Source organism: Danio aesculapii, chromosome 4, assembly GCF_903798145.1.
Source record: "Danio aesculapii chromosome 4, fDanAes4.1, whole genome shotgun sequence".
Taxonomy (NCBI): Eukaryota; Metazoa; Chordata; class Actinopteri; order Cypriniformes; family Danionidae; genus Danio; species Danio aesculapii.
Window position 1 is genome coordinate 43,401,878 of NC_079438.1, and position 17,085 is coordinate 43,418,962.

The 17,085-nt window shown below is 32.6% G+C and overlaps 2 protein-coding genes across 2 annotated transcripts in view; both read right to left on the reverse strand.

Annotated features, from left to right (window-relative positions):
• The window catches only part of ucn3l (urocortin 3, like), a 1,964-nt gene extending 1,207 nt beyond the window's left edge, over positions 1 to 757 (reverse strand). The window contains exon 1 of the mRNA XM_056455075.1: positions 487 to 757. The gene's annotated coding sequence lies outside the window, so the exon portion shown is untranslated. The remainder of the gene's footprint in view (positions 1 to 486) is intronic.
• A 5,449-nt stretch (positions 758 to 6,206) lies between these two features.
• Positions 6,207 to 17,085, reverse strand: part of col7a1l (collagen type VII alpha 1-like) — a 105,029-nt gene continuing 94,150 nt past the window's right edge. The window contains exons 103-111 of the mRNA XM_056456370.1: positions 16,989 to 17,051; positions 16,198 to 16,314; positions 13,829 to 13,906; positions 13,667 to 13,720; positions 13,533 to 13,581; positions 11,307 to 11,507; positions 8,764 to 8,826; positions 6,919 to 7,113; positions 6,207 to 6,593 (exon numbers count right to left, since the gene is read on the reverse strand). Of these exons, the coding sequence (XP_056312345.1) occupies positions 6,580 to 6,593; positions 6,919 to 7,113; positions 8,764 to 8,826; positions 11,307 to 11,507; positions 13,533 to 13,581; positions 13,667 to 13,720; positions 13,829 to 13,906; positions 16,198 to 16,314; positions 16,989 to 17,051 (834 nt within the window). The 3' untranslated portion in view covers positions 6,207 to 6,579. The remainder of the gene's footprint in view (positions 6,594 to 6,918; positions 7,114 to 8,763; positions 8,827 to 11,306; positions 11,508 to 13,532; positions 13,582 to 13,666; positions 13,721 to 13,828; positions 13,907 to 16,197; positions 16,315 to 16,988; positions 17,052 to 17,085) is intronic.

Here is a 17,085-nt window from a genome sequence, read left to right on the forward strand (position 1 = left end):
TTTCTTCTGTCGAACAAAAGAAGATATTTTGTAGAAAGCTAAAAACCTGTAACTATTTTCCTCCATAGGGGGAAAATACACTACAAGTTAACGGTTACACGTTACCAACATGTTTCCAAATCAATTATTTTGTGTCCAACAGAAGAATGAAACTCATAAAGGTTTGAAACAAGTAAAAGGTGAGTAGCTAATTGATTACAGAATTTGTGGGTGAACTATCCCTTTAAATAAGTTGATAATTACACTGTTATTACTGCATGCTTATGTCGTTCCAAACAGATATATATATATTTTTCATTTGGATAAAACAACGTGTGCTGTTTTTGACAGCATTGATTGTAATTGCATAAAGAAAAATATGCAATAGTGTCCGTGAGCCTCCTCCATAAGTCATGCATATCAGCCTGTGTATAAATTATGGCAATATAGCATGCTACTGTCTTATTGATGAAAGTATGATCCCTCAAATATGCGAAAGTGCCTTACCTGCACTCTTTGAAGGAGGAAAGTCTTCTGAGGTGAAGCGCTGCTCGCTCAATCTGAACTTTTGGATCTCGAGTCCGAAGTGTTTTTGAAAAGGCAAGCGAGTCACTATCAACTCAATATCGCATTGGATCATAAGAGTGATTTAGTGGGTTTGATATCTCCCTGGTTGCTCATAATATCCGCTTGGACTGTTTGCTCATTGGACGTGCATTCATTTAGTATAAGCACAATTACGCCGCAGTCGTACGCCAGCAATAACGTCATTTATTGGGATCCTCCCAGTAAAATGAGGCGGTGATTAATGCGCTCGAGCACCTAACGCGCTTGTACAGTCACCTTATAAAATATATACTAGGCTGATTTGCGTATATAGCCTTTAATATATGACTGTAATTCAGTGCATTTGCATTCATAAAACTTTATTATGCCTTAATTACCTTTTATAATTTTAATACTAATCAGCATTTCATTAATGAGTGAATGTGAACAGATCTGAAAGTTTTAAGGTCGTTTTTACTATGGTATTACTGCATAACCCTTTTCTATATTTTTTAAAGTTTTAAATTAATGACTGCATTTGTATGTATCTATGATATGCTAGAGCAGAGATGCCCAAACTAGAGCCAAAGTTGGCCCATGATAACCTTTGATTTGGCCCACCATTCCATCTGAGAAGGGAGTAAAAAGGGAGGAAAGGGCTGTCTTTATTAGAGCTTATCTTTTCTCATTTGTTTTATTGTTGAGATACAAAAAAGCAAGCTTGATTTAAATGTTTCAATGAAATTATATGAATGGATCAGACTTGTTTGAACTCATTTGTGCTATAAATGGAATTGTTTCTTTTCAATGCAAGAAGTTAATTATAAAATATACAAAATTATAATGCAATAGTTAACCTAATATGATTAAAGTAATGCTTTCTATTTATTTTTAAATATTATTTAAGATTATTATTATTATTATTATTATTATTATTATTATTATTATTATTATTATTATTATCATCATTTTTATTATCATTAAACTAGGAAATTACCCATGGCAACTTTTTAATACAGTTTGCAATATTTACCTTCGGCCCTCAGCCCTCATTTATGTTTGGGTTTTTTGCCCTTCATAAGAAAAGGTTTGGGCACCCATATGTAAGAGCATATTATAATCTGAGTATGACCAGTTTTAGCACTGGAACAAAACCCAAATTGTTAAAATTTATAATGAATTTATAACCTATGATTGATCAAAAGTTGATTTGTTAACAACAAAACATTGATAACAAAAAAGCTGATAACAAAACAGAAAAGTTTTCAGCTAAAATATAAATAAATATTGTTTAAATATTCACTCTCTGATGGAAAAAGTGAAACTTTTTTCATGCCACAAAGTATCATTCATAGTCATATACATATAATTGTGCTAGATGTGGGGAAAAGGCTTTGCAAAACTTTTATACTAATATATACTATATACACTCTCAGAAATAAAGGTACAAAAGCTAATACTGGGTCTATACCTTTTCAAAAAGTAAATTTTTGTATCATACAGGTGCACATTGGTACCTTAAAGAAACCTTTTTGTACCTGTAGGGTGTACTTGTGTACTTTTAAGGTACTCTGAAGTACACAATTGAACTTTTTAGGTATACATATGTATCTTTATGGTAGAAAAGTGGACCTGATCGAAGTAAAAATGAACCTATAAAAAGGTACCGCCCCAGTGACAGCTTTTGTATCTTTATTTCTGAGAGTGTATACTAAATATATAACTAAATATATACTCCTAAAAGTCTTCCATACATACTTGGGTTCAAAATGCCCCAATCACAAGACGTGTTACATTTTTAAATAGTAATTTTGCTAAAAAATAATTGTTAAAAAAAAGATGTTTATTTTGTATGGATATGATGGATGATGGCACAGTTTGGTTCCCTTGGTAGAAACTATGCAGTTTTTAGACACTATTTAAAGATTATGGATCAATTCTAACTTATAATGTAAATGTATTATGAGGATTCAAGAATATGAAAAAAAAAGAAAAGAAAAACTCAATGAGGTGATCTTGTCTTTTATCCTGAACTGCTCACTGTACATTATAATGGTATTATAAATAGCTAACACATATACATACGTACATAAATAAACAAACACACATTAAATATTTATGTAAATTACTTGTAGATTAACCAATCCAATCTTATGTGAAATATATAAATTAGCATGTTTTCAATTTATTAGATATTATTTACTGGACATTTTGTACTGTGCAAAATAATTCATTCATTCATTTTCCTCCAGCTTAGTCTCTTTTTTTTTATCAGGGGACACCACAGTGGAATGAACTGCCAACTTATCCAGCATATGTTTTACACAGCGGATGCCCTTCCAGCTACAACCCAGTACTGGGAAGCATCTATAAACACTCATTCATACACATATACTACGGCCAATTTAGTTTATTCAATTCACATACAGCGCATGTCTTTGGACTGTGGGGGAAACCGGAGCACCCGGAGGAAACCCATAGAACATGTTGGAGAAGATGCAAACTAAACACAGAAATCCCAGCTGGGACTCGAACCAGCAACCCTCTTGCTATGAGGCGACAGTGCTAACAACTGAGCCATTGTGTTGCCTCTTATGCGAAATAATACAATATAGAATTTATTGGTTATCATATAAAACACCTGACCACTCATTGACCTGACCAGCAAACAAAAAACAACCCAGAGAGCTTATGAATGAAAAGGTTATAAATGAAGGCTTTGAAATCAGTCAGCAGAATGAGAATCTACCAGCACATCTAAAAACATTCAGCACCATGGACAGCGCAGTGTTTTACTTCCACTGCATGAGCAATAAACCATTGACAAATTTCGAAGTCTGCATGTTGTTTCCTCAGTTTTCAGGGTCAGTGACCACTTCGAATGTTTGTGTCTCTTTTTAGACATCCCTGCGAGTTAATTGCCGTGCAGTTCACGCTCATAAGTTTAATGAGTTGTCTCCGCACCTCTTTTAAATGATTGATTGTTTTGCTATCAAGGGCCCTGAAGTTTAGCGACTTCATTAACGGTCACCCTTAAAACATTGTAAACATTGCGCTTTGGACTTGTGCATTATTCCACATGACGTTAAAGGAAGCTCATTAAAGCTTAAAAACGACAGGCTACATTTTAAAGCAGGTGTAAAGGGCATCTGTGCTCAGTAGTGTACACAATGCAGTTCACTCAGGGATCCCCTTAGACGCAGTGTAAAGGGCGTCCTGTGTTCTGACTTGTACCACAGTCTTCTCAATGTGCTCTAAATTGGACCGCAGCCTGAAACACGCACCTCCTGCAGACGGGACATATGTAAAGAGCGAGAAACCTCGGGATGCAGCAGGGAGCAGCTAGGTTGGGGGGTTATATAAGACAGAACACTGTAGAAAGGGATGAAAGATATTGAGGTGTAAAAAAATGAGAATGAAAGAGATAGGGAGAGATGGTGGAAGATGTCGCCACTAACATCAATGTGCATTTATTTTACACAGCTGTTTTACAGAATAGCCATGTTAATAAAGGCTTTTAAAACATGTTTACTTACTTTTCGAGTGCCTTGGACTTTTGATTTCGTTGTTTATCTTTATGAATTCATTACCCAAAGAGCACCGACAAATTATTTACCCCTGAAGCACTTTTGGTTTGATTTTGTACTTTTTTTTAACGGTTATTTACAAACATAAAATGACCCTGAACTGAAATGAATAGAAATATTTGTGAAAATTTATTAAAAAAAAAACAAACACAAAATGTTTGAGACTGGAAAAGTGCAAACTTTTGGCGATTTGTGAACAAAATTCAATAATTTAGCAATAATACACAATTTAATAATCTTTAAATACATGTTAAAATGCAAAACTTAATGAAAGCAATTTTGCATTTTTCCCATACAGATAGCCATACTTTGTTTTCATTTGGTGGATTTTAGGTATCTTTACTCTACTGTTAACTTAAACACTGGGTCTGATTTTGGGTTGTGTAAGGGCAGCTTACTGTGTGAAAATGGAATGTTATTACTTTAAGGTAATTAGCTCTATATTAAGCTTAGCTTTATAAATTAAGAAAACATTGTAGATGATTGGATTGATGGATGGATGGAGGTTGGTAAGTAGATAGGTAGGTAGGTAGGCTGGTCAGTCTTACTTAAAAGTGGTCAAATGGAGGCAATGTTTTGCGGTCGGTCGATCTTACTTAAAAATAGTCAAATGGAGACAAAGTTTTGCGGTTGGTCGGCCTTATTTAAAAATAGTCAAATGGAGAAAGTTTTGCGGTCGGTCGGTTGGTCAGCAGTCAGTCGGTAAGTCGGTCGGTATAGGTCGGTCGGTTGGTAGGTCTTAAAAATAGTCAAATGGAAAGAAAGTTTTTTTGGTTGGTTAGCGGTTGGTCGGTAGGTTAATCTTACTTAAAATAGCCAAATGGAGACAAAGTTTTGCGGTCGGATGGTCAGTTAGTCTTACTTTAAAATAGCCAAATGAAGGTAAAGTTTTGCTGTCGGTTGGTCGGTCGGTCGGTTTTACTTAAAAATAGCCAAATGGAGACAAAGTTTTGCGGTTGGTTGGTTGGTCAGCAGCCGGTCAGTAGGTCAGTCTTAGACATTGCCAAATGGAGACAAAGTTTTGCGGTCGGTCTTACTTAAAAAATAGCCAATTGGAGACAAAGTTTTGCGGTTGGTCGGTTAGTCAGCGGTCATTTGGTAGGTTGGTCTTAAACATTGCCCAATGGAGACAAAGTTTTGTGGTTGGTCGGTTAGTCAGCGGTCGTTTGGTAGGTTGGTCTAAAACATTGCCAAATGGAGACAAAGTTTTGCGGTGGGTTGACTGATTGACCGACTGATTAGTGGTCCAAAATGGCACATTTGTTTATGGTTTCCTGTTACAACAAAAGTCTGACTCCAAATTAAACAATATAGTCATTAAAGTAAACAAATCAATGCAAATTTAAAAATAAAGACATATTTAATTAGCCATATTTTAACTCAAAATAGTAACACTATAAATGCAAAATATATTGATCACACTCAATTAGCCTACAGGTTTTAATGAAAGGTAAAGATGTCTGAAGTGTGCATCCAGTTCATGGAAATATCCGTAGCCCCATTGATTGAAAAAGTATTAATTTATAAACTAATAAGACCAATTCTAATGCCCCATCTTATCACACAGGTCTAATTATATCTGTTTACTTAAACTGTTAATTTGTTGTCCACAAAACTTTAAAACAAATAACAGTCGCAAAAACTAAACTTCACCACTAAACCTCAAAATTGTTTCCCGTAAATCTCACAAATACTAATATAGTTCACATTTTTGTAGTTCTTGTGCCATCTGTAGTTCAAGACAATAAAAAAGGTGAAGTAAGCAAATCTTACCCCGTCCAACTCACATATGCACAATTGTGTACATATAAGCCACCCACAAATGCAGCTCATCCATTCAGATGCACACACACAGCCTCTCTGCCTGCCCACAGGAGACGCCGTCCAGACACGACTCGGCTAACATTTCTGAAGAAAAGCCAATATGGCAGCATTTATACACAACACACGGCCAAGCTCGGTGAACACTGTCCAAAATCAGAGGTCACGATGAGAAAACATTCTCACGCACACACACATTTACCCACAGGGAACGCTATATAGCTCATTCAAAAAATATATTCAGCTCATTGTTTTATTATCGCACATATTATATTAAAAACAGTCAGATTAAGAACATATTACAAACAGAACCATTAGTGCAAAATGGTAAATAGGACAGTTGCTTATAATAATAGTGCATTTAACAACTAAATTAATCATTTTTTAAACTGTAAATCAACATTCACACTTTTATTTATACCAACAAAACTGTATGGCTTATAGTAAAGATCATGTGTTAGGAATTTGTTGATGTCCTTGTATTACTACAAAAGTGCAATACATGATGAATAAGGAAGTTATGAACATTGTTTTTGCCATATACAGCTATGATGAACTAATATACATATGGGAAATATACAAAAATAGCATTTTTAGTGAAATTAACATCAGTTTAGCTGTTAAAAATAGCATGTATTTTCCTTCTTCAGGATCCAGAATCTGTAAGTAGACAAGAAAATGTAACTTAATATTCTGCTATATTACTTTAGACAAAAATCGCAGTTTAGATATCTTTCAAACTACACTACAAATAATAATAATAATAATAATAATTTGTATATAAACCAAATTTAATTGGATTTTTTCTACTTCAAACATAATATTAAACTTTCCTTTAAATTTCTGATTGTTTATTATTATTACTATTACTATTACTATTATTATTATTATTATTATTATTATTATTATTATTATTATTATTCAGTGCATCACCTCTGATTATTTATTTTATAACCTGAAGTCTGAATTCTGATTGACACTTTACCTCTCCTTCCCAGAATGCATGTACTCTGGCAGTCCTGTTTGGAGCTGAATCGGTTCCCATTTCCTCCACAGCCACCGTACACAAAAGGACGGCATTCTCCTGACACGGCGTAATAGTACCAGAGCAGGACGTATTCAGTGCAGTGGCCCTCAGACATGGGTTCAAGACAGAGTTCAGCTGCCGAGTCTACATTCACTGCAGGTAGATATTACATTACATCAGTTTCAGGGCAGTAGAAATTCATTCACATCGTTGTAAGGAAAGCAATGTATTAAAACCTCTTAAATAATAACAATGTTTAAAATGTCAAAATATTCAGTCATGAATCCGAGCTGTCAATATATCGCTGCAGGGATTTAAATGTAAAAATTAATGTTGCATGTATTACATATTAATACAAAAACTAGAAATGATAACTAGAACTAGTTAGATTAACGGGAAACTACACTGAAAAACATTATTCAAAGATGATTCCTTGGATTTACTCTATTTTTTTACGTTAAGTGGTTGTAAATAATTTATTTGGGCTGAATTTAAACAAACAAATTTAGTTGAACATTATTACATTTAATTTGTTTGTTTAAATTCAACAAAAATAAATTGTTTGCAACAGTTTTCAGTGTAGATAACTTATTTAAAATAAAAATAAGAACTCATATAGCTAAGCTGTCCATATATCACAGCAAGGATTTCAATTTTAAAATGTAATGGAATTTTTCAAATGATTTTAATGTTCAGTTTATTAAACTACCAATATAGAAACATACAATTATTAAATTATTAAACTTTAAAAACTGAAATCATATACAGTGCTCAGCATATAAAAGCACAATATTACAATATTATATTTGTGCATATACATTAGATTAGTCAGTACTGAAGCTAAATCTGGAGCTTATCTAACAAATAACTTACTATAATTGTCCAAAAATTAGTACACCCAAATTTATATGTTATAGAAAAATATTAAATACAAATTTTAAAAAAGAGGAAAAATTAAGAGAAGCAAAAAATGTGCACAATTTTGTTGACATTTTGTAGGTTGTAATTTATTTTTGCAATATGTTCTTAAATTTAATTGTATAATCTTTTAATTTCTAAATATTTTTAGTGACTAAAATATTATTTTAATAAATATATCTGTTTTATAAATCTGTTTTGTTTAAATGCACCAAAATATCAGTACCATCATACCATCAACATATCACCACAAGCAGGGGCGTAGCAGACATTTTAAAAGTGGGGGGAACGGCTATATGAGATCATACGTTTATATAATTAATAATCACCTGTTTCTATATGGTCTGTCTCTAAAAGTGAGGGGGACGTATCACCCCTGTCCCCCCCGGTTGCTACGCCCCTGACCACAAGTAATATTTTATATATCTAACAGTGGTTCTTACTTTTAATCAAATGTATCACATATCTTTCTATCAGTCAAATGTTCTGCTTATCTCTTGTCTCTGTCAGACATATGCATTTATAAATGGAAGCCCAACATAGCGATAATCTGAATGTGTTTATTCAGTGCGCTCATTCTAGTCTTATCTGTCTCTTTTTGTTCCTCGTTTCTCATATTACTGTGGATGTGATAAAAATAGATTATTTTTTTAAGTGGTGCATAGCATAATGCTTATTGCACTGCACTTTTGGTGCTCTTAACTCACTCCTTTACTGGATAGAACCCCAAAATTTCCACTGCAGAGCCTTTTAATTCAAGCAGCAGGTTTAATTTGTGGATATAACTTATGCAAGCAGTTATTGTAGCTGTATAAACTTGTTAAAAGCACTTGGAGCTGCAGTCAGCAGAGGACGATGTTCTCCTCTTTTACTCCACATACACACCTGAGTGGAGCTTGAGTGCACGTCTCTTTTCTCTCTGCGTTCCGGCTCTCTCAGCATTGGCATCTGAGTGCAACAGAAAAGCTTTTAGCAGAGCCAGATTCAGACTTAGCTTACACAAAGTACTTCAGAAATGCAGAGTCAAAGCACATTCCCTAGTAGTAAAAAGTAGTAGAAGAATTCATAGAATTTGGTATTTTCTCCAGCCTGTTATGCTGCCTTTTCACTCATTTTCAAGATCAAATACAGTAATGTTGATCTACTAACTCAACTGTATGGCTGTTTTCATCGGACTAAAGGGGAATGCATAATATTGGCATTGTGATTGGTCAGATTAGCTGTCAGCCAAACTCCTGGAGTGGTATTGCTGCAAAATACAGCGTGGGGCATTTATATGGATACACCTTATTAAATGGGAATGGTTGGTGAAATTAACGTCCTGTTTGTGGCACATTAGTGGTATGTGAGGGGGCTCATGAAAGAATAAAGTCACGTCAAAACCAAGCACACCATTGTTTTTCTTGTGAAATTCCCAATAAGTTTGATGTGTCACATGACCCTCTTCCAATTGAAAAAAACAAAAGTTGGATCACAGATGTCCGACTTCAAAATGGCCACCATGGTCACCACCCATCTTGAAAAGTTTGCCCTCTCACTTATACTAATGTGCCACAAATAGGACGTTAATATCACCAACCGTTGCCATGTTATTAAGGTGTATCCATATAAATGGCCATCCAGTGTTCATTGTCAAGAGTGGCGTTTAGATGAAACATGTAAAAATGTTCAGTATGTTTTCCTCTCAATAGCAAAATAAACCCACAAAAAAATCAATAATGAAAGCACAGTGATCTGGGTGTTTGCACAAGCCCTACAGTTCATCAGCATCACATCGAGAGATGCATTAAATACAGTTTTATTATTAGTTGTATTAAATATTAGTATATTTGAGACTATAGACTATATCCATATTAAAATGGTAGTATGGATTAGTCCATTTCTTTGATGTTATGCTATAAAATAGTAATATCTTGAACGTTGCATTAGCATTCGTTTCGTGTCTTGAGGATGAAACGGAGACTCCTGAAATCATGCGTAAACATTACATTCTTTTGATTTCCTGGCAAAAATGTCCAGACTTCTTGAAATAAAAAAAATACTTTACAGGATTTCATAAATAACCTACATTGTAAAAAATGGCAGTGATTTCAACGGTAAAAAACTGTAAAAATGCTACAGTAAAAAACCATAACCTGGTTAACAGTTTCCGTAAATTGACTTCCCTGCATGGCACTTCCCTTTTGATGCTTTTTGTTGACATTACTATGGATCTGTTTAGTTGTTTCCCCATCAGTGATGTACATTAGAAAGTTATGCTACATCTAATGTTGATAAACAATGTTTATTTCATGACTTTTATTCGTGTTACCATACTGGTGTTTAGAAGCTGTGTGAATGACACTGAGCACCGTCTGTACACTGATACACTTTTCTGCTTGTAGGGAAAAGTTGTTTGGGATGAGCATTGGTTCATTATGTAGCTTTCTCATCACCACCTGCATATGTCTGTGTTAATGTGTTTATCTGTGTAACCAAAGATGTGTAGATGTTGGTAATTTAAAATACAGACATATTACATATTTAAATTAACAAATACGGTAGTTTACTGTAAAAAATGAAAAATTACTTTTATGGTTTGTACCGTATTTTTAACGGTAAAATACTGGCAACCACAGCTGCCGTTTTTTACCGTAATTTTTACGGATTTATTTTTTTACAGTGTAGGAAGTTTTCGGCTTTTCAAGTTTTGTCAAAGCTTAAAATAGCATTTGTTATTGCCAAATTTACATATATACCCCCTTTAAATTAAAGGAAAAATGGCTATTTAATTATTGTGCATCAAATGACTGATAAAGATTGCCACTTTTTCAAAGAGCCATTGACTAAAGAGTATACGTTAAGATCAATCGTATGCAAAAGCTTGATATTCTTTTTTCTTATATTCTTAATTTATTCTATCATGTACTTAACTGATGACAAAGAACAGTTTGGTTATGTTTGATTGTCTGAAATCTTTTTCTTGATTGCATACATCATATAATAATGTGAAGCCTTTGCTGGCTGTCACATCAGGCTACAATAAGTAACTACTAGATGGTTGGAGCTATAAAAAAAACAAACATTTCAAGAGATATTCACAGTGTGTGACGCATTTGCTTAAAATAACACAGAGTAGACCATGCAGAACCTTTGCGTATGCCTCGGTATCTATTTCCTTTAGCCATTTCCTGTTTTCCATCAAGCAAAGAAAAACAAGTAGTGTTTATGGATGAATGAGCTCTTCTAAGGATGCCAGATCTCAACATAATAGGACCGGTTTTCATTATTTACATTTAATCAATCCTCATCTCAATGTAAAACTATTAAATAAAACGAGAGTTTCCCCCATGCACACCTTTCCAGGCCTGAAACACAAACCAAAAGGATGATATCATAACAGAGAAACTGTGTTATAACATATTGGATCAAAGCGGGAATATACCTACTTGTAACATTGCCATATGCTAATGTTGGCTCGGACTCGGAAACAGCAGGATGAACTGTAGTTGTTTCATCCTCCACCTCTTCATCCCACACTTTGGGATAGGTGAGCAAAAAACGAGAGGCAGAATCCACTTTTTTCTCTTCCCTCAGGATGCTCCCATCATCTGGATCATTGGTGTTCACCATCAGCAGGATTTCTTTTCCTTTGGTTGAGAACATGAGCAACTTTATTAAGCGAACGCAATTCAAATGCAAAAAAAAAACAAGAATTTAAATAGAGAGCAGTCATAAGAGTGTTATATTAGAGGATTAATAAGAGTGTTATAAGGAGTAGTGTGGTTTTGGTATTAATGAATGAGTTAGAACATGGAGTTCTTTGCCAGTTTTCTTCAGTAAGAGAATATACAAGAACACAACAGATGGTGGAACCCATGAGGTCTTCAGGCCTCCACAACGGGAGCATATTCTGAGAGACACAAACTTGCACGTACACACAAAACCACACACTTTATCCACCTACAAACACATGTTAATGAAGCTCTGTTACTCAGTCATCATTTCAGTTCGATGAATGGCAGTACAACATGCAAAAGAATTGGGTGACGTCTTAGTTTGGGGACCAGAAGAATATTAATATTGCCTATTGCCTAGGGTATATTAATATTGCCTATTGCCTAGTGTATTACTGATTAATGCCTTAAAATGGATGGCATATTCCTTAATCTAATGATACATTCAATTTAAGAACACCTTAATGACTAATAATAAGCAGGAAAACTAAAATGTGACAAAGTATGGATGTTAATGGGGCATATTTAACATAATCTGGGGTTTTCACTTTAAAAATGATTTTCTTAATCATCATCTTTTTTTTCTTTTACATGTTTTTATTACAATTATTTAAAACTTCCTTAATCCAGGGTTACTACGGGTCCTTGAGACCTTTGAAAGTTTGTAATATGACAATAATAATAATAATAATATATTTAAGGTCCTGGAAAATCTTTAAAAATTTAAAGTTTTACGATTTTTACAATTTTAAACTTAGATACGGGTCCTTAAAAGTGCTTTAATTTAATTTGTGCATGAAGTTTTCAGGGAAAACAAACCCCCATATCATTCCCTCTGGTCTGCTTATAATAATAATAATAATAATAATAATAATAATAACAATAATAATAATAATAATAATAATAATAATAATAATAATAATAATAATAATAATAATAATAATAAATAACAATAACAATAACAATAATAATAATAATAATAAATAACAATAATAATAATAATAAATAATAATTAAAATAATAAATAATAATTAAAATAATAACCATAATAATAATAATAATAATAATAATAATAATAATCATAATAATAATAATAATAAAAATAATTAGAATAATAATAATAACCATAATAATAATAACAACAATAATAATCATAAAAATAAAATAATAATAATAAATTAATAATAATAATAATAATAATAATAATAATAATAATAAAATATATAATAATAATAATAATAATAATAATAAAATAATAATAATAATAATAATAATAATAACAATAACAATAATAATAATAATAATAATAATAATAATAATAATAATAATAATAATAAATAATGATCATAATAATAATAATAATAATTATTATAATTATTATTATTATTATTATTTATTCATTTATTTATTTATTGGCCATATTACATAATTCTTAAGCCTTGTTTTCTGGAAAAACAAGACAAATACTTTTTTTCTTTTTAAGCATTAAATTTCAACTAAATGGTTATTATGTTGATTTGAATCTGTACATTCTTCTGGAAAAAAAATCGATCTTAAGCCATCTCCCTTTTTATGTAAATGCATGTTGCTGTAAATTGTTTTAACTAGTTGTACTGGAAAACACTGTTCTGTTGGTTAATTCAACATGAGGTTCTCAATGCTCTCTTACTCAATGATTTATTTCAGGGTTAATGGTACTGGCATTAATTTCGGCATCCACTGAACCTCACAATTGCATAAAAGTGTAAAAAATGATAAAATATTCAACAGATAAAATGTTACAATTTTACACACACAAAAACAAACTATTAAGAACTATCTACAAAAATGATTAACTCCTCTATGGGAAAAATATATACAAAAATATAGAACTCCTCTATTGGATCCTTTGGAACTTTTATTTTTATGATTTGACATATGTCATACACATCAACTCACCACACTTGTCAACCACCTCTTTTGTCACAAGATCTTTCACTTCCTCCACCTGAGCAAAAGAAACAAATATTTCCACATGCTGAAATCCATAATAACACATGTACATTAGAGAGAAGGTATTGTTGTTTACATACACTGAGTCCTGGATCTCCTTTTTCTCCTTTTATGCCTGAGGATCCCTCTTCCCCCTGCATAAAGAATGCTGCATAAATAACTATGAAATGGAAATGTTTGTGAACAGATAATGTCCTGTTAGGGGGGAGGATGTAGTTATTTGTATGTAATTGCTTTATTACATCCAGGCCTCGGAGTCCAGGTATTCCAGGCGGTCCCCGCTGACAGGCCTTTCCTCTGCCTCTTCTGCCCTTCTCTCCCTGATAACATAAAAGCTGCATGTCAGCATTAAACAATCACTAACCCTGGGCCAGCCTGAGGCTACATATAACTAAACCAATAGATTTCTTACATTATTTCTTACTTGAAATATATTAATATAAAATACTGTACAGACTATTTTTGAATAGAAAATAGCAGAGAGTTAATACTTTACAATAATGTGTATAGATATTAAAGCTATAGTTCATCCAAAAAATGAAAATGACCTTATCATTTACTCCCTTCATGGTGTTTTAAATGTTCATGATTTTTTTTCTTGTTGAACAAAAAAGAAGATATTTTGAAGAATGCTGCTTTGCACCCTTTGACTTCCATAGTAGGAAAAAATATTATGGAAGTCAATGGGTCCCAGCACCCAGCATTTTTCAAAATATCCCATTTTGTGTTCAACAGAAGATAGAAATTCAAATAAGTTTTTAACGAATAAAGGTTGAATAAATGATGACGGACTTTTCATTCATAATTAAACTATACTTATATCTGATGCAGCAGATATCATGAACGAAAATCTATTTATTTATAACAACTCATAGAATGTATTAATTTTAGACAAAATTAATTTCTACATACACTTATCAATTTGGACTGTTATTGTATGTGTGTATCAGACATTCTTCTTATGATTATTATTATATTTATTATTAGGATTAGTATTGTTATATAGCATTATTCATTTTTATTATATAATATTATTAGTGTCATTATAAATACTTATAAAAACTGTTTACATCCAACATTCCCTTCCCATACTCTCATAAGCTTTATTTTATTCTTTCATTTATTATAATTTTTTTTACATTTATTTAATTTAACTGTTTAACTCATTTCTTTTTCTTATTTTTTATTGTTCATTAGTTTTTGTCAAAGGGTTTGTTACACACATGCACGCACATACATGCACACACGCATGCACGCACGCACACACGCACACACACACACACACACACACACTTTTGTTTGCATTATTACTAATTTAAATCTATTACTAACAACAATACCAAAATAAGTATACAGAATTATTAATAATATTATTATAAAAAGTAATATGAATGACATACCATTAGTAATATAAATGTACCATCATACTAATACATATTAAAACAAAATTATAATTTTTTCAAATTTGGACAAACTCAGTAAATTTACAAATTTATTAAACAAATGTATTAAATTAATATAATTACAGCAATTTGAATAAGGATGAATTGGCAATAACCTTTTTATAATTAATGAACAACAACTACAAATATAAATAATAATTACTAGGGCCAGACGGAATCTGCGGAAGTTTTTTGCCATTTCTGTGGAGAATTTTGGTAAAAATCTGCAGATTTCTGTGGAATGATTTTGGGATAATCATAACTAAAACCTTAATATGTGAAATAAAAAATAATATCTTTTTAACTTTTATTTAATGTCTAAAATGCAAATCCAATTAGATTCACTTGATTTGGTAAACAAAGCCAGTCTCTCAGATAATATCTCTACTAAAAGACAGAAAATATTACTTTATAAACTGCATTGTACATAAATCAGATGAACATTTTCATATTAGTCAATAATATTACTGTAATTAATTTAAAAACTGAATAAATATAGATTTACACACATTTACTCAAGTAAATAAACAGAACTAATGATGGGCTAAAAATCTGCTTGAAATCTGCAGAATTCTGCGCACGCAGATTCCGTGTGGGCCTAATAATAACTATTAATAGCACGTCATAACTAATATTAATAATTGGAGTTTAAATACATATTGGTGTCTAAATATGTACATTTTGTGGCAGGGGTAAGAAGTTCACTTATACGGCTGATTAAATATAGCACACCAAGAGACCAAATCTTTTACAACAACCCTAATCCATTTCACCGAAGCTGGCCCATTTGCACAACTCACCTTCACTGAACAAATTCAGTCCACGAATGGAGCTTTCTGAAGCTCTCCTTTCCTATCAACATCAAGAGCTGCCTAATTGTGGCTAAAGGCGGCCTCAGTGCAGAGTTTGGTTTGATAGCTCAAATCTTCATCCCAGCAGAAATAGCTCCAACCCCCCCAATCTCCCTGTATCTGTCTCTCATCCTCTCTGTTTCGTGGGTTAATTAGGTCTTGTCCTCCTCCACATGAGATTGAGTGAGGTATGAAGTTGGCCATAATTACACCAGCTTGACTATTTATCCATCGTTTTGTAAGGTTCGATGAATCACACGCGCATATAGGAATTCAGATCTATTATTGTTTTTATATTGAATGCGCTGTGGGTCATACCTTCGGTCCCATTTCACCTTTGGGTCCAACTGGTCCGGGTCGACCTGAAGGACCGTTAGTACCTGGTGTGCCTGGAGATCCCTTAAATCCTGAGAAACCTGCAAATCCAGTCACACCCTAAGGAAGAACGCGATAAATATGGGAAGAAACTCAAACTGATTCGGTGATCATTTCCTCACCTACACATACTTAAGACATACATGATGATGATTCATGATACATCACGCAACAAATATGGTGTCAATAATTTTTTTCATGTGTCTTGTCATTTAATTTGCACTGATAATAGTATTATTATAGATTTATTATTTCCATGAACAATAAATATAATGATAACTATATCCCAGTGATGGGTTGCAGCTGGAAGGGCATCCGCTGCTTAAAACATATGCTGGATAAGTTGGCGGTTCATTCCGCTGTTGCGACTCCTGATTAATAAAGCGACTAAGTCAATAAGAAAATGAATGAATGATAACTATTATTATAAATTAGTGATGTTTGCAGCTTTAAAAAAATGTTCTGAATTTGTTGAAGCAGGATGGATTCTGATGGGTTGTCAATGTGTTTACCTTCTATCACCTCATTCCAACAGTTTAATTAATTTGTTTCACCATTTTTGGTAATGTAGTGTGGACTATGCAGTTCTTTTACATTTAAAGCAATCTTTAAAACTACATCTTAATTGTTGTAGTTCTCCTTTTTGGTTTGGAGAGTCCTGGAAAAGCTTTTCTTGCATTCTCCATAAGATTAATTAATTTGTAGCAATTTGTTTGTTTACATTGTCAGTATACCTTCTCTCCTTTCTGTCCAGGAGCTCCATCGAGACCATTCAGCCCACTATCACCTTTTTCTCCCTGGACATTAACAAAAACAAGAAAAATCTCATAA